The 18670-nt window shown below is 40.0% G+C and overlaps 2 protein-coding genes across 7 annotated transcripts in view; both read right to left on the reverse strand.

The window, feature by feature from the left end:
• The window catches only part of ITGA8 (integrin subunit alpha 8), a 111355-nt gene extending 108789 nt beyond the window's left edge, over positions 1–2566 (reverse strand). The window contains exons 1-2 of the mRNA XM_061346111.1: positions 2228–2566; positions 1872–1996 (exon numbers count right to left, since the gene is read on the reverse strand). Of these exons, the coding sequence (XP_061202095.1) occupies positions 1872–1996; positions 2228–2418 (316 nt within the window). The 5' untranslated portion in view covers positions 2419–2566. The remainder of the gene's footprint in view (positions 1–1871; positions 1997–2227) is intronic.
• Positions 2567–8349: 5783 nt separating this feature from the next.
• MINDY3 (MINDY lysine 48 deubiquitinase 3) overlaps positions 8350–18670 on the reverse strand; it is a 50487-nt gene continuing 40166 nt past the window's right edge. For all 6 annotated transcript variants that reach the window (XM_061346112.1, XM_061346113.1, XM_061346115.1 and 3 more), the window contains 5 exons: positions 18159–18231; positions 17221–17293; positions 12715–12802; positions 10594–10665; positions 8350–9396 (listed from right to left, as the gene is read on the reverse strand). In XM_061346112.1, the coding sequence (XP_061202096.1) occupies positions 9247–9396; positions 10594–10665; positions 12715–12802; positions 17221–17293; positions 18159–18231 (456 nt within the window). In that variant the 3' untranslated portion in view covers positions 8350–9246. The remainder of the gene's footprint in view (positions 9397–10593; positions 10666–12714; positions 12803–17220; positions 17294–18158; positions 18232–18670) is intronic.

Raw genomic sequence — 18670 nt, forward strand, 5'->3', positions numbered from 1 at the left:
CAGGCACCTCTCCTGTTTCCCACGACTTACCAAAGATGATGGACAGTGGCCCAGCAATGACCTCTGCCAGCTCCCTCAGCACCCGCGGATGCATTCCATCCGGACCCATTGATTTATGGATGTCCCGATTGCTTAACTGATCCCTAACCCAATCCTCATCTACCAAAGCAAACTCCTCCTTTATCCTGACTCCTTCTGGGGCTATAGGAATCTGGGTCCCCTGCTGCTAAACCTGCCTACACTGCACCATATATCTACCCAATGAGCTTGCTCTGGCTTAACTTCAGCTGTCTACAAGTCATCTACCCAGAGGACACAACCAACCGTCTCAGGCGGACTCAATGAATCACACTTTGGAGATTCCAAGCTGAATAGTTGTATGATAAAGTCCAAAGCCTTGTCAACATACTCATCAATCTGTGTTTGTGCTTTTATCTGAAACACAGTATCTGCAAAAGGACATCTCTGCCCAGAGTAAGGAGTTGTCCTGAGTTTCCCACAGGAAAGCCAAATGTCCTTCTAGGATATCTAGTGATGAAACCTAGATGAATCTAAATGAAACCTTCATTCATTTTTCAAAATGCCTCTTTGGTCTGTAAGTTTTCTATTCAAACCTGAAACTGATTTGGTACAAATAATATATTCCACTTCTGTTACATGAACTATCTAATTATAAAATGGAAATACAGGAATATTTCCTACACTGGCCTAATTTTAAAGATATACATTCAGGGCATATGGCAATAAAAATACTGTGTGCACACCGTCTGTGTCTGCACATTCACGTTTATATATAACCATATGCTGTAGGTAGTACTTCATGCCTTAGTAGGTACATACACATACAGGAACTATCTCTTACTCTGCTCAGAATTACCCTCCCATCATTCTGGGAACTCTTCAAAACAGAGTTCATAGAACCTAACATCACAGTAGGATGTGGGTGGCTGGAGCTGGAAGGGGTGGAGAGCTGCACTCCTTACTTGCTACATTTAAGTAAGCTCTTCTAATTTAATTTGTGCTCTTAGAAAAGAATTGAACTGCATTGTGTTTGCATTTAAATAAACCACAAATGTTAAGGTTAAATATAACCTAAAGAATCACAATTTTTGCTTAATGATTAAACTGTCAAAGTCTGCCTAAGTGAAGGAATCACTTTTAAAGTCCCTGCAAACACTAGGTTTAAATTATTTTCAAGACCTATAAAGAGACAATAGAAAACATAAACAGCCTGAATTGTTTAAAACGTGTGTTCCCTCTAATTAAATAAGAAACATCTGTCTTGGGACTTTGGAAGTGGGTATAATCTATCCTCATTGTGCTTAAATCAGTTAGAATCTAGCTTCCAATGATCAGAAGTAAAATTCTTTCTTGCTGAAAAGAATTCAGTAAGCATGCCACATGAGGTACTTCAGCCAGCTGAAGAGATGGAAAACCCCTTGCTGAAAGTACCAGCAAATAGCAATCCTGTGAGTTCCAGGATTCAGGGAAGTGTACGAGACATGGGTTTGGGGGGGTTTGTCTGCTGAGCACTCAAACCCCCTTTTGCCCCAGTATTTTCAAAATGAGGAATCTGCTAAAAACACCGAAGCATTATTAAAAAACAAAACAAAACAAAAACAGAACATGGCAGTTATTAAGACGAACTACACATCACTCCTGGAGGTCATACTTCTGTTACTTCTCTGAAGACCATTAAACCCTTCCTCACAAGCGCACATGGATACAGCCTCCCAGGAGCCGGGTTTCTCCAGCCAACTGCAGATACGCAGCCCAAAGTGATACAACTAAAGCGAGCCCGGGTGAAACTTGTGCTGAAGGGAGACTGAGCATAACCAAGCACCAGGCACAACATTCAACGATTCACTTACTGGTGTTATCAAAGGGTATCTGCCTGCACTGGGTGGCAGGCCAGGCGCAGTAGTACACCGCTCCTCCTTCCACTATGTCTGGCTGCGTGGTGTTGGCTTTGGGAGCTCCCACCAGGACACTGACCCTGCGAAACACACCGAGAAGTCACCGGGCGATGGGGACCGACTGGCGGCGGCCCTGGCACGGCGGGCCACGGACTGTCACCTCAGGTGCTCCCATCGCCTTCCCTGCAGCCTGCTCCCAGCCCCGGCCGAGCGGGAGGGGCGGGGGACGCTAGCTGGGGCACAGCCGGGTTCCCGCTACCCCCCGGGGCCGCGCTGAGGGAAAGGACCAGCCCGGCGGCGGCGACACTCACGTGCTGGGGTCAGGGATGTAGAAGTCCACCGAGTACCCGAAGTAGCTGCCCGGGGGCCCGCTGTACACCGTTAGCTTCTCCTCGTCCAGGTTGAAGGCCACCAGCGCCGGCGCCCAGAGCAGCGCTGACAGGAGGAGCGGCGGGCACGGCCGATGCCGGCGGGCGCGGCACCCGTGGCTGGGGCTCAGCATCCTTGCCCCCGCCGCGGCCGGCTCCCGTGGGCAGAGCGGAACAGAGCGGAGCGGAGCGGAGCAGCTGCCGTGTGGTGCCGCGGAGATCTGGCTGCCGCCGGGCTCTGGCGGCGGGACAGGGGGCTGGCGGGGGAGGCTCGGCTACACTCACCCCCCGCCGCCGCCGTCGCTGCTGAAGGGCCAGCCGTGCTCGGGCGCCCCCTAGCGGCCGGCTCTCGGCGCCCGAGGCCAACAGAGCAGTGCAGCGGGAGCCCCGCAGCTGTCGGCAGCCCTGCGGAGCCGCGGTGAGGCACCGCCGGGGACGAGGTGGCTCGGAGAGGAAGATCTTACTCTGGGAGGCAGCGTTTGAATCCGTGGGTCCTCCCGCTGCCAGTTCGGGGCCGTCTCGGTCGCTGAGGGAGGAGCGGTCCCGGAGGTGTGGGCACCTCGGCCCAGCTCCCCAAGACTCCCCTGGCGCTGGCTGCAGCACTTGTGGCTGCGGTGTGGCCCTTGGGGCCCCGGCACAGGAAGAGCAGAGTTCTCCATCCCGGCTGAACACGGTGCTCGGGTGTTGCATTGCACCCAACCAGGCTGCATTTGGGGAAACGGGTTCATCTCACTATGAAATTCCACCGGTGAGGTTATGAGAAACGCTTGCTAAACAGGGCATCCCTTAATTTTGCCCTGCAGAATTACCTGTGGCTGTGTTTGGACAGTCATGATCACAAGGCAAGGAGACATGGCAGAGTTGAGGCTGGTGGATTCTGGTTTAATTTCTTTCAAGAGTTTGAACTGAGTGATACCTGAAAGTTGCTTTTAGGAAAGTAAAGTGCATAGGAAAACAGACTTTCATCAGTGTTACGTGACTGTAAGCATGCCTATTATTTTAACAAAGAGAAACAAACAGCAACCAAAACCACCTTCTAACCACAGGAAAGATGTAAATCCATCCACACGGTTTATTAGGAAATGCATTCCTCTCTAAGTTGCTCTGTTAGTGCTTTCCTGGCTACAGAGTTTTCATATGCTGAAGGGGGCACTTTACACTGGTGCAGAAGGAACGCACTGTTGTAGTTCTTTACCACAGCTCTGTGCAGAGGCAGGTGTCCTGCCTCTTTTCCCACTGAAATAAACAATACCACTTTATTGCATCTGACGCTGAACAGAGCTTTTAGAAAGCTCCTCTTAATATTTCTTCATAAAAGCAATTAAAAACAACAAACCTGTCTTGATTTGTTCTGACCTCGCAAAGCTCACAGTAATATTCTAGCTGGTTGTGTAAAGAATATGTAAAACCTGACTGCCTGAAATGCTGCACAGCTAATGGGGGATCACACCCACATCTGGAGGGAACAGCATTCTTGTATCTTTTCTGGCCAACTCAAAGATATGAAGGGGAAACATTTTACTTTCTGTGTATTCAGCTCCATTAGGAGGAAAGGATTGTTTTCAGCTTTTATAATACAGATGTATCCAAAGCAGTATCAGAGAAAGATCAGAGAACTCATTTATAAATATGTCACAATAGAGCATACCTATGAAAGCAAGCTGAGAGTAGTTTGTTTTGTTCTGAGGTTCTGTTTTCTTTACTTTTGTGTTTATTTTATTTTAAGTGCTTTATGGCAAGATTATTCAGATAAGACTGACATTCCTGTTCACAAAAATAGAACAGTGTGTTTATTTCCAGCATTAACAGTGTGACCCTTAGCTGTCCCCACAGGCTTGTAATATTCCTTAATTCTGCTGGCCTTACATTTGTGCTGACTTTACTCTTGCTGTTAAAGTGAAACATCACCATCATTTTGTTATTTTACATTGAACAAGATCTAAGCACCAGTAATAAATTCAGAAGTACCTCAATTGTAGGGTTAATGCCTACTCTTAAAAGGCAACTGAAGGTATTTGAAAGTTGTGTTGCCTTTGCTAAGTAACAATTATGTCTTGCTCTTAGCACAACAGTCACTCTCCCCATACCCTTTTCCCTTTTCTTCATATTAAGAGAGATGTGAGTGTAGAATATTCCAAATTAATTCAAAAAGATAAATGGAAAGAATAACCTTTCTAGTTTTTGAAGGATTTGCAGTGTTTCCCTGAATAACCTGGACCTGTTGTGAACAGTGGAAGTTTATTCCAGACTTTGTTTTCCTGAGATCTTAGAATTTGGACTGGATGCTGTGACGACCTGTGCTACTCAAGAAGCAGCAGCTGCCCCAGTTGTTGGTAGGCTGAAGTTTGGTCTTCAGTGTACCTGTGACCTGTACAATAGCTGCTTGTAATACTAAATTAAAAAGTCTTGATAGACTCTGGAACATGACTTGGAGCCAGGATAGACAGCTTTCGTAAGAACATTTGGCTTCGACTCCAAAAGTAATTATCTTCCCTACAGAGTAACTGGAACATCAGATGAGGGACCACATAATACATACAGAAAAATGCAAGATTCGTATTGTGGATTTCCACATATTATGTGCAGTAGGTGATGTCATTATGGTGTTTCCAATCTTAAAAATAGATCAGTCAAAGCTTCTGTGGAAAGTTTTGCTGAAGCAAAACTTAAATGTTCGTATTTCATAGAAGGCTCCACTATGAAAGCTTTGATCTTACTCAGTAATGTACCTGCTGGGAGAGGAACGGTATTTCAAAGAATAATACGGGATTATAACACAAATATTTCTAAAACTAATTACAATTTTACTGTTAAATCTTTTCAGAAGGTGTCAGTACAGAAACTTAAGTGTCCAATTCCATGGGAAAGCTTACCTTTTCTCTCAGTTGTTTCCTAGTTTTGTTTCTGTAGGTAGGAAGTTTTCTCCAGAACTGTAATTGGAGCCATTACATAGGCAGCATTTTGCGTTTGTATTGTATTTTCTATTTGGAGACAGTCATCCAGTGGGACAGCAAATGCACTGCAGAATGCATTGTACTAATGGGGGTTCTTGTTCCTACTCATGAACTGTTGTGTAGACATACCCATTTCACTACCGTAATGGATTTTACTCCCACATCACTTGCCCATTCTATCCAGGCCCATCTTTGCTCCTTTTCCCTAGACTCATCACCACAACAAAGAGAGATAATTAAAAAGCATACAGATGGCTCAGATAAGCATTATTTCTAACCATCTGAAAGCTATAGCCAAGAACTTCTGCAGAAGTATTTAAAAGCAAAGTGCTCTGCAAGTGCTTCAGTGGTTCACTCTTTTAAAAGGGTATTCATGTGGATTTTAACGAGAATATTTACATTTGGATGTACACTGGCTCATTACCTTGAACAGCTCAGGCTTTAATAAAGCAAAAATATATATTAGCCTTGAGCCTTCAAATATTACTCACCTGGTCTAATATGAGGCACTGGAAGTAGTCCTTCCATTATTTATTTAGCTAATTTTTCAGAGTGTCTAATTGTAAACTCCCATATACAAAGTGGTAACAATTTCTCTTTTACCATTCAACCAGCACTTGACCCCAAGACCCCCTTGCCTTCATCTCTGTTACGGAAGTAAGTTTAGAGCAAACAGGCACCTGCACCTCGCTGAACAATTTTCTGTCTCATAGGGCTTCAAGACATGAGAGGGAGAACCCAGTTTTCTGGACCAGCCATCCAAGGGCCTGCTAACTGTACCATGTTGCCACTTATGACACCAGCTGTCTCCTGGAAGATACTGACCTTTATTTGGCAATTTAAACTGAACCACTATGAAATACATAAAAAAAGTCATTCACCTACAGTTGTAATCAAAATACCATTTAATTGCAAATTTTGTTTATGTGCTTTCATTACAGTTAGCAGCATCAATTTGCTCTGGTTAGTTAGAACATGTGTTTAATTCCATGGAGTGCTGCAGACTTATGCACTCAATTTGCAAACTGCAATACATACATATATACACACACACACACACACGTAGCTTACGTTTCTGGCACTTAGAGCGGTACAACCTCTGAAAATTATATAGGTTTCTGGTTGTTTTTCTGTGGAAGCAAACTACACATTAATGCTCCCATATTATAAGTCTGCCTTTTAAACAACCACACTTAGGGGACAAAAGGTGAATTTCCATAAAGTCAGAAACTATCTCCTTCATCAGGGAGGAAAGGACAGGAAGGTTCATTTGGCTGCAGCTCTTAGATGAGCTGTCCAAGTTCCATTCACCACTGTTAGTTACACTAGGCACTGTTAGCCTCCATAGTAAAAAATACATTGAGTAAACCAGAAGCCAGGTCTCAAATAACTGGGCAGTATGAAGGCAAAAGGATACAGGAATAAGGGTTCTTATACCACATTAAGCATCATCTACATTTCTCTGGAGTGTGACAGAAGTTTTAATCCAAACTAATGCTTACACACAGGTCTCACTTAGCTGGGAATCTTAAGTTTTATTTATTGTTTTGTGAGACAGAACTAAATTTTATCTGACAGTGAACTAGAAAAAGTATGTTCATTCTAACAGATTTGGGCTGTGATTCAGTGCAGGCTGTGTTGTTTAAGTCTATTACAAGCCAAGACAAAAGGCAGAATCCAGGAAAAAGAGCAAGAGAAGTGACATTTCACCTTCCAAGGCGTCGGTGCAAGTCTGCCTAAAGACATTAGCTGTGCAAAACCATCTCAAGCAAGTATCTTTCAAGCCTATTTTAGGGAAAGTAAATTTCCAGACTTGCCAGGCAGTCCAGATGAAGAGAATCTGCTTTAATTATCTGTATGCTTTTGAGTGCAACTACTCTCGCACAAGACTTTCAGCATCAGGCCCACACAGCAAGACCAAATACTAAGTTAAGTGGGTTAGAGAAGATGAATTCAGGCATTTATTCACATTATTGTCACCTGCAAAGGAATTGTTTTTTCTAGAAAAGGAGATCTCTGAAAGAGGTAAGGCAGCTGCTGAGTTCTGCAGTTAGGAATGGTCACAGGAATTTCAGAAGTTCATTTTTAAACAAGTCCTCATTGAACTTGTTTTGTAGCTGAGGGGAGGCAGGACTTCAGCAGTGGCCTCTGTGAGAAGTCACCTGGAGCTGTCCTCATGTTGTACAGAGCCACTTCCAGCTGGCTTCATGATGGACTTGCTGCCTGACAAAGCTTAGCAAAGCTGGTGGTGTCTCTGTGATCACAAGTTTAACAAAGCATGAGAAATGCTGTGGGGCAGCTGGGAGGGAGGAGTGAGAATATGTAAGAGAAACAGGCCCGCAGATACCAAAGACAGCAATGAAGGAGGGGAGGAGGTGCTCCTGGCATGGGAGCAGAGATTCTCCTGAAGTCTACGGTGAAGCAGGTTGTCCCCCTGCAGCTTGTGGTGAAGAAGGCTGTCCCCTCTGCAGCCCATGGAGATCCATGGTGGAGCAGATACCCACCTGCAGCCTGGGGAGGACCCCATGCTGGAGCAGGAGGATGCTGGAAGGAGGCTCTCACCCTGTGGGAAGCCTGCTGGAGCAGGCTCCTGGAAGGACCTCTGGCCCCGTGGAGGCAGGAGCTCAAGCTAAGGCAACCAGCCAAGGCCAAGCACCACAGATCTATACTGTTCACCCACTTCCAGATGCAAACATAACAGATACATTGTACAGTCTTGCAGAGGACATTTCTGCGAGGGTCACACACAGGATGTTCTCTTTCCACCACTACCACACACTTTACAGCGCACATTCTCCAAGGGTTTCCCTCCCAACACTATACACCTCGTTTTCAAACAAATCAGTTTGTTTTCCTGCATGATGATCATTCTGGAGTTATATTGTTATTTACATATGAAAATAGAATCTTAAAAATTACCAACTCTGAATGTGAAAATCAAGCCCTGCTGGCAACAGCAGAGCCTCTGCAATCACAGTTAAGATGCAGTAAAATATCTTCCCCACCCTGAGATGTGCTCAAAACCTGGCATTTATAAACCCATGTTCCCTTTTCAGTATCTTAGAGAAGAAGGGAACAAGTCTGATTAAAACCAAACTTATGGCATCATGATTCAAGGAAAACATTTTATTTTAGGGCTAACAAGTTGATAATAAATAAAGGAATATAATAATGTAATAACAGATGTTCTCATGCACTTAACACATACAGTAACGCTGGCTTACACTGCTGTTTGGACAAATTGAGAAGAGGTATTTGGCAATATTATAAGTTTGAATAGTTAAAGGATTATAGAACAAGAAATTCTTTCCGCTGTTTTTACATTTTTTATATAAATTCAAATAAATATTAATACATCTATTTTTCCTCAGATTTTGCTCACTTTTAACATGCCTGATAACTAAGCCACAGTAATGTACAACTGCCAAGAAAGAGTATTTATGAAGTATACTTACTGATATTCCTAAAGATGTATCATATTGATGTGACATTGTGCAAGCTGTTTAGGTAAAATTCAATTTCAGGAAAAATTGCAAAAAATTTAAACTCATTAAAACATATTCAGTGCAAAGGCCAGTCTAGACCACACATTATGGTACTGTAATGTAAGCCAATATAATTTAAATAATAGAACATGCCTATATGATTCGGAGGAAGCTGAATATGTTTCAGTTTTAAAGATCTGACATCTAATATGCAGATTCTGCAGTATCAGACATTTTTCAAATCTTCATGAGATGGCAAAATAATGCTAAGACTTTAGGCTTTTTTTTTTAAGGATAACTCACATTAACAGTACTATAGTGGCCAAAAAAGACAAACTATTATAATAGAAATCAATCTGATTAAAAAATTAAATATTCCAATTAACACTGAAAAAGTGTTTGCAATCATTATTTACAAGTCATCAATGATACCAGTGTATAACTCCACACAGTCAAAGCAAACCACTTTCCAAGTAATACCACTCCTTGTATCCTCACTCAAAGATCCCATGGTTTTATGTTGTCAGTTCAAGGAAGGTGATCGATCTGTGGTCCACAGTAATTCGATGTATGGCCATTTGGTTTGCAAGCAGCGTTTTACAGGAGTGTCGTCTGTCTGCAGCATTGGTTCTTCAAAACCCATAACAACGGCTGTGCCTTCTACATACATGACCTGCCAAAATGAAACCAGTTATGGCAGCCCATGGCTGTTTAAAAACTCTTAAGGTGAGATGATTATTTTCATTGGGCAGGAGAGGGTTTGTTATGACACTTTTTTCTTTTGATTATAAAGATTAAATCCATGAAATTTTATATACTTTTTATTTGTTCTTTTAATGAAATCAGGTATGGAAAAAAAAAATCTATCAAAACGCAAGTGCCTGAAAACCCTGATCAGGCCATATTCATTTCACTGTTAATTCAACAGCTGAGGCCCAAATTGGTATAAAAAGTAAATAAGAAAATGCAATGCAAAAATTCTGTGACAAAAGATCTTCTACTACTGTTGCACTTGCAAACACTGATACAGTTATTTTATAAGGGAAGTGTTTCTTAACTTTATGGAGTTTTGATTTGCCATAAAATGCAACTTTTGTTGTAAATCAGCTCTATTCAGAAAACAGTATTTTAAATGCTACAGGGAGAATCCTCAGAAAACAAAAAGTTGTTTAAATTTTCTTGATTACGTATACATGTTCAATAGCAAAAATAAATGCATTTGCCTATATTTTTGTGCATGAAACTGATGAAGATTTCACAGGAGTAATTTTAAGGACTCATATTCAAGCTATGCCTTCTCACTTGAAGCCATTTTTGCTCCCCATGCCTATGAATGCCTTGCACTCTTCTACCCTTAAATGCTAATTCAGGAACTCCTGCAAAAGCAGTCCTGGTATGTCACGTGTACTCTTTCTTCCAAGAAACTTGTCATTTCCCCACCTCTCCCCCACCACCCCCACAAATGGTTCCAAAAAATACTGATTTTTGATGCAAATCCGGACTACTAAAATATACCACAAAAAATATATCCAAAAATCTCATTTGAGAGTAGGGTTACTTATACATGCTGCAATTTGTGTGACTCCATTGTCCTTTAGAGTTCAGATCCCACTTCTCATGGATAAGGATGGAAAATGCTCTCTTCAAAAGTGCAGCTTAAAAAGATGTAGATTAGCCAATTGGTCCAGTACACTACCTAAGATACGTTCAGAAGCACAACACAGTTTCCAATTCCAAAGATATTCTTACGGAATAAAATTACTGAAGTAGTAGTTTTGTAAAACCAGTTTTTGAGTATTTTGCCTGTAACTACAGTCAGTTTTGCATACCAGTTGTTATTAGGGCTATATCTGAGTTTCTTAAATCTTACCTTTTCATTATAGTTCGATTGCTTCAGTCCATTGTAATGGTAAACAGTGAATGACTCTGAAACCCTAGAGTCCTAGTACAAAGAAGACAGTTTCATGTGACACATACATCGTTGCTTCTCTTTATGAGACAGGTGCATTTAAACAGAAAGACTCAAGGACATTGTAGAAAAAGTATAATTTCTTTAAGATGACATAAAAATGTTGTTCATTTTACCTTTCTCATTAGAAATAGAAAAAGATGTCAGTAAATTAATAAGTAATACCCCAAAAGCAAGTAATGATTTTCTGTGCACATCTGGACACTCTAAACCACAACTTCAGCACTGACCATGTAGAAACCATCCTATCTTTAAAGTCAGACACCTTATGTACTAGCCATATTTGTGTGCATTTATGACTGTCTGAATGCTACAAAGCTAAATATTTACTAAGGAGCAGATCCAATCTCCAGCCCTCCATTTGAGAGCTAAGAAGTAATTTACTCCTTTAACTGTAAATTCGTTGTGAAAACACCTGTTCAGCTGAGGCCTAACAGCAGATGTGCTGCAGTTGTCACCTTTACCATTCCAGGTGTTTAAATGCTTTAGTCCTAAAAGAACTGAAAAGCTTTGCATTTCACTGATCAGGAAAAAACTCAGGTGTAATACAATCTCTTTTATGCCTACTGGGCCAGGCTCCAAACAAAAGCTTATTCCTTTTTTAAGCAGACTGAGGTAAAGGCTGGAATGAGAATAAGTCTGCTTGGGTTACAGTATAGCCATCAGATTACAAAAAGCCCTCATTCATTTTTCTCCTCTTACATGATTCAAAACCCTTATCTTTGTATGGGTCTCTCACAGCAACCCAAGCTGTTCAGTGGAGGGGTGGTGGTGAAAAGGAATAATAAGTGCTAACTCTACTTACAGAAATTGCTTCACAGAGATAAATAAAATTGAGCTTTGCTGGGAAGAAATGAGGACGCTTATTCTGTTCACCAAGCAAGGTAGGAAGGTATGCTCACCCTGAAGGAAAAGAAGTGCTGCTTTCCAGTTCCTGCCCCACGGATGTCAAGAATTTTGTGAAGTAATTGTTTCCCAAACAGTGGGCTATCAGGGACTTGAGGAATCCCTCTCTTCAAGCAACTGCCCAAAACAGTTATCACTAAGGAGTCAGGCTTGCTCTCTCAGGCTGAATGACCTTTGTTTAAGCCAACAGCTTTGAACTGGAAAGCTGAGGTACCTTCCTGCTTTTGAGGTGGCATTCAGCACTTTCTAAGAGTAAGAACAAGGTTTTGAATACTCACATCAAAGAAAGAATAAAGTCTAGATCTCAGCACTAGCTATGTCTTATTGTATAAAGACAAACATTAACAATTCCAACTATCACTAGGATCTGCTGTTTCCTCACGGTGTTTTAGAGAGACACTCATCTTCATTTCTACAAAAGCCTCTGAAGAAGTACTCCTCTCAGCCCTTCTCTTGCCTCCACCAGCCTATCTTTCTGTCCCTGGAGAAACCCTCCCCCTTCTGCTGATAGAAACACTGGCATGGCCATGGCACTAACCTCCGTAAACCTCCAAGGAGAGCTCTCATCTGGACCAGCTCCCTGTTCTGGAATTTTCCATTACCCTGGCAGACACTGACTTCCACATATGCTAAGCATATCTCTAACATGACTTTCTGTTAAACTGTCAAAAAATTTTACATTCTTAGAGATACAATAAAAATAGTTGTAAAGATGCTTGTAATCTTTTCCCATTTGCTAGCAATTACAGCAGACAAGAATGATAAAAACAGCATGGTCATTTCTTCTCAGAAAAAACAAACTTATGTGACCTTTCTGAGTAAGGAACCAGTTCAGTTTCAAATGCAAAGTGATTATGTATTTCTTGAAGTTCATCTTAGAACTTGTTGCTACAGTGGAGTTTCCTTCCAGTATAAAGCTGACAAAATCATGGACAACTTATGCAAAATGGAAGCCTCCGGTTTGTTGTATACAATATAAGAAATCATTTGCTGGTCAGCTGTTCTGAATGCAATACTTGTTATTAGAAACACCTCTGTGACATTGATGGAAGTGTTTAATGAATCAAAAAGACAAGAATAGACAATGCTTTGCAGCAATAAAGCGCTATTGATTACCTGCTCAGGGAAGAATTCTTGCAAAAAGGGACCCAGTAATATGATGCCCAGTCCTTCTGGGTCTAATTTGGTCTTCATGAGGTTTACACTGTGACAAACAGATTGAATATAAAAGTATGAGTAAGACATTTTTATTCTTGCCTAAGTTACGCTGTGCTACCACAGTACTGGCTGCCAAATATAGCAATACCATCCTATTTTTAATCGTGACAACTGCACCAGAATGGCATGCAAGTTGCCAAAACATAGTTATTTTTAAATAAAAGTAATTTGTTATTTTAAATTAAGTAAGTGCTAATTCTGAAGGACCACCATATTTGGGAAAATAATTTGAAACCCATATAATCTAAAACCAGGTTTACAATCCAAAAGGTGTTTTGCTATCTTGGAAGCATTCCTGAACTTAAGAGACAGAAACCAGTCAGCTTTCAAATACAGCTCTGTAACTGCCAAGCAACCTGTTTTTAAATGGAGACTTGAAAAAACTCCAAGATTTTATCTAAGTACACTGAAATAAAATTAGAGTTTAACAGATAATACATTTCTTATTTACATCACATCCTTGATATTGAAGAAGCCAAACCCAATAAATAATGAAAATGTTTACAGTTCTAATCTGAGAGCCTTACTGCACAAATATGGTACCATTTCAGGTCAGTAAAGATGAATGTCAATTCTAACTTTTTATTTCTATTTAAGTAATATATTTCTACATACATCAGATCACTTACACATCTATCTGCATCTGCCTATCCTTTTGGCTAGTTACAAGTTGTACCATACACAAGAATGTCCTCATCGGGTCAGACCAACTGAGCATCTTGCCAGTATCCTCTTTCAGACGCTGGTCAGCAGTGGATGATTATGATAGAGTACAACAGGACAGACAGTGATATCCTTAGTTTACCCTCTCCATTTCCAGCAGTCTGCTGTTCAGACATCTTCAGTGAGAGGCAGTACAGAAAACACAAAAATATGTATTTCTTCTTTCCTTGAACGTGCCTAATTGGCTCTGAACCCACATGCACTTGTGGCATTTCATAACCTCTGCTCACAAAATTATGGATTCTGGGAATAAATATCTCCTCCCATTTTGAACCTGTTGCCTGATCATTCAGTTTAGTAACACCTCATTTTTGCATTGTGAGAAGCAATTAAGAATTAGTCTGTATTTATTCAGAAACTCCTGATTTTAGAAACTTCTCTTACATGCCAATGGCTATCTCTCTTTTCCAGGTCAAACAGTCCTAACCTAGTTCTTCCTTGTACTAATGCCATCCTTAATATTAATTATTAATAAGCTGCAATTAGCCTTGTTGCCTTTCTGACGACTTTCTACAATGCTCTTCCTAAAATGGAGTGAAACATCATACATTTATAACGGCATAATTCCTAGAAATCCCACTCTGTATGTCTGTCTGCTACTGAGAATCAGTTTAAATCTAATATCTGTTTCCTGCATTACAATACCTAGCTCACAGGCCAACAATGTTTATGTAAAATCAGGACTGTTTTACCCCCTGTGCAATCATTCACTTTTGTTGTACTGACACTTCTCCGTTAGCCCATCTTCCAGTCTCCTGGTTCTGACAGGCTTAAAGAAAGTACTACTGGTTTTTACTTTATAACTCTGCAAATTAGTCTTCAGAAGATTTTAACTCTGCTTTATTTTGTATTTAATGTTCCATAAATATAGATTTTTTCCTATCTTTTTTTCATGCAGGTACTACATTTTCCTTTTAGGAGACAGTGTCTTAGCTTCTCACAGCTGCCGCTTTTACCACGTAAGCCTTTAACCACTTAGGTCTCTTTTGCCAGCATATGTGAGCAGAAAGTGTCTTTTTAAGATCTTTTCGATTACTGCTGCAGGCAAGCATTTTATCCTTTTGGCTACCAGTTACGTGCCTTTGTTTTTAAATTTTTAGCAGTTTCTTGGTCCTAACATAGTACTAGTAGTAAATTACTTGGCTTCTTTTTTGTTTCTGCGCCAATTCACACAGAACACGTCATGTAATTCTTAACAGCGGCTCTGTTTAGGAGCTTGGAAGAGGAATTTTAAGGTTCATAAGACTGAATGTGGTATTGTGATAATCCTATAAACTCCGTTAATTTAATAGCTAGAAAAAAAAAAAAGACATTTCACTATTCAAGTGAAACTACACTGAGGATTCGCAAGATACCGGACTTTAAACCTTCTATTCCTCATTCTTACTCTCAATTTAAGATATTTCAGTAGCTGTCTGAAACCTGCTGAAGTTCTTGAAATACTTAACAGAGTTGTAAAAACACTGTGTTTGTAAACAGAACCAAGGCAGTAAAGGTAACTTTGAAAATGCACTTAAAATTACATAATGAAATTAAAACAAGCAATATACTCACTAATGAAATATAAGAACTACTTAAAAATGCAGAGCCATACTGTTTTTAAGCACGGACAGTGTATAAAGCTAAACTGGTTAAGCAGGAGGGGAGATTTAATAAAATTTGATTGCTGTTTGATTGCTATTTGAGGCTTTTTCATTCAGCAAATAGCACTGTTCAGTGTTACTGATATTGCAGCACAGATATCAAAGCAAGTGTATGTGCATGCTCCAGGCACTTCAATAAGAGGCCTAGCATCTTAATTGAAGAGGTTATGAATACTGGGGTGATGATACTGATGGCAATTGCACTATAATGGATGAGAAGTGTTTGGCGACAAAAGCCTCTAGCACTAGTCAAACAGACAGATAGGATAAAATGTTTTAGACAAGCTAAACCTAGATTGACAGATGTACTCAACTCAGTGCCCTAAAGAGTATCCGATGTTTTTTTAGAAACAAACAGACAAAACCAAACAAGAGACCTGGGTTCTCAGATGTACTTACTAAAAGACTAGAAAATTTTACTAAAATCACTTGCAGTGGGGTATTGAGTACTGGAATGGCTAATCCACCTTGGTAATTCACATCTGCCCTATGAAGTTTTCCGTTCTATACTTCTTAACCTCTAAGCAGGTCTGAGTATTACTCATCTTGAGATTCTGAGAAGCTTGAAGGCTTGGATTAGATCATCACAAAGCATTTCCGTTTAGTTCTTGAACTAGAAATGCAAGTAGTACACTTGGAAGCAATGACTTTATTTTTACTTAAAAACAAGCAAACGAACAAAACACAGCCAGAAAAGCCTGTGTGGAATAGACAGGACATCTTAAGTAGGTCTCCAAGACAGTAATATTAGACAACTAACAAATTGGACAAAAACATTTAAGAGGAGGTGATGAACTGACCATGTTTTTCAATATAGCAGACCTTCTGACTGGCTCCTCCTACATCATTTCATATTTGATGTGCTACGAGCAACAAAATAGGCCAGGGCTATGCCACAAATACCCTGAAGGCGGAACACCCAAACAGAAAAAATGCTGAATGCAAAAGGAGGATTTTTGTGGATTTACTGAGGCAGCAGAACAAAATGGCCAAAAGAAAGCTTCTGATACCTATTAAACTAAGGCTTTTTTCTTTCCCTCACTTAAAAAACCCAATGTATCTTTTGCAGATTTCACCATGTACTGACATATTATGAACGCCAGCCTTTTGGTCTTGGATTTTTTTCTGGTTTTAGTTTCCTGGGTGTCTTTTGATTTCAATTTTCACTCCTACTCTTCATACAGAACAGCTCAGTAAACTTTGTTGTACTTAGCAATATTTGAAAGGACAAAAAATGGCATCAATCAAATATCAGACAGCTGTGGTAAGCAAACTTGCAGTTTCCAGAGCCATTCTACAGGAAGAATGGGTTTAGACCCCAATAAAGTAGACTCTTATGTCTTCAAAAGAGCAGAACCATCTTTTGGAGAGGTAAAAAAGTTCAAGCACATAGTCCTCCTAAACATTTAGTGGCAAAACATGGTAAGCTTTGACACTGAAGTTTGTTAACTGCTGCCACTGAATATCAGTCCTGTCTGTCCACATAAGATCTAAAATAAATAACTTTTTCATTTGATAGTTTTAACTCTAATCCTAGAAATCAAGATGTTATCTCTGGAAACAAATGACAATTATAAGCACTACAGGGTACTGAGTGGTGGTGAAAACAGAAGCATAACTGAAACAGTTCCAGCTCCAAACCGTGTAGACAGATCCAGTGCTAATCCAATGCTATTCTGCCTTTGAATACCTAGAATGTTTGGCTCTTTTATCACAGTTTCACTGTCACCCAACATATGGAAATACATTCACAACTATCTCCTCAATATATAGTAATACAGTAGATCTGAGGGTTTTTTTTTGGTTTCTAATTATCACTACAAAAATCAGACATTTTAATTTGAATTCCTCATGTTTAATTTAAAGCTGACTTAAACACTCTAAAATAACATTGTCCCCAGAACCCAAGCTAGAAAAATCCAGAACACCCCCTCAATTTATAACTGACACATGGTTAACTGAAACCAGAAAAACAACCCCTAAATTATAATTACTGTGTGGTTAAACCTCTGTAGTATTTAAATTTTATTGTACTTACTATTCAGGATCTGACACAAGGTCCAGAGCCTTCATTACATCTTCTAGTAGAGAGTCGGATATAAAACCATTATCTGAAGAAGTAGCAAAGCTCCTCATTAGGAAAAGAAACAAGCTTTCCAGAAGTACACATTTTACTCAAAAACACAAATATTGCATATCTTTATCTTTAAAATTCACAAGTGTGAGGTTCTAGAAGGAACATAGTTTTCAAACACTTCTCTTCCTCTTCAAAAAGAAAGAGAAATGTAACACAGAAACTCAGTTTATCATTCACACACTCAGTAGCTTAATACTCACTAAGAATTCAATCTTTTTACAGCAATCTCCATCTCCACTAGATACCTTGGGATGACAACTGTACTTTTTTTCCCTTTTGATTAATTAAACCAGCACCTGAATGGCAGACATCTACTTTCCAAAACATAAGAAAATTTTCTGTGTATGCCAAATACATTCAAGGACAAAATTTCATGAAGAATACAATCACAGTGGAACAGTTATTTTAGGAAAATGTAACATAAGGGAAATCAAATTATATTAAAGCTTTATGTTAATTAGAAAAAACATTACAAGGTTAAAAATCTTACGCTACAGAACTCCACAGCATTATACGCAACCTCCCTTACTATAGAATCCTCAGGAAATTTCTTCACATCACTTGTAGATTGACTTCTATACAGAAAATACCTACTCTTATGTACTAAGTATTTCATTCTTCTCTTAATCAGCTCAAGTATAAACAGAGTAATACCCTGGCATGGAATTCGAAATGGATTTGAAAGTGCAGTATTTGGAACAGATTTTAGAAAATGATGGTCCTCTTTCTTGAAGAGATACCCTACACAATGCAGAACTCATCACTACCTGGAATTTGTCTCTGCTAGTGAGTGCATTTCAACAAAAAAATCTTATTTCAACATGAAGTACAGCCCTTACCCTCAGGGTCGTATGTCTGGAAAACCCTTCTAGCTTGTTCCGAAGGTGCTTCAGGGGCAACAAGAGCCATATCCTGGGGGGGGGGGGGGGGGAACAAAAACAGAAGAAGCAAGCTGTCAGAATATTCTTAATTCAGATCCAGATTACTGAGGAAATGCTTAGCCATGCTACACAGGGTTGGACCTTAAACCAATGAAAATGTAAATACAACAGAAGAAAAATTCAGGTCATTTGGCAATATTGCTGATATGTTAAAGATTATTCCACAGACTTCTAGACATATTTTACGTAAGTCTTTTTGTGCACATGTTGTGGCACAAAAGCTAATTGGAGAATATATATATTATGTGGAGTTTAAGATTTATGGTATTGTTCTTTGTGTCAGAAAACACACATACATGGACCCAGTGAAATTTATTGAGTGTACTATGAATACAATGAAATATATAAACATTATTTAGATAGAAAACTGTTAGAGAATGTTTTAAGGCCCATCTCATAGACTGGCAGAA

The sequence above is a fragment of the Neopsephotus bourkii genome, unplaced genomic scaffold, assembly GCF_033783945.1.
Source record: "Neopsephotus bourkii isolate Nb327-2 ecotype Australia unplaced genomic scaffold, CSIRO-AGI_Nbou_v1 NB_257, whole genome shotgun sequence".
NCBI classification, from domain to species: Eukaryota; Metazoa; Chordata; class Aves; order Psittaciformes; family Psittacidae; genus Neopsephotus; species Neopsephotus bourkii.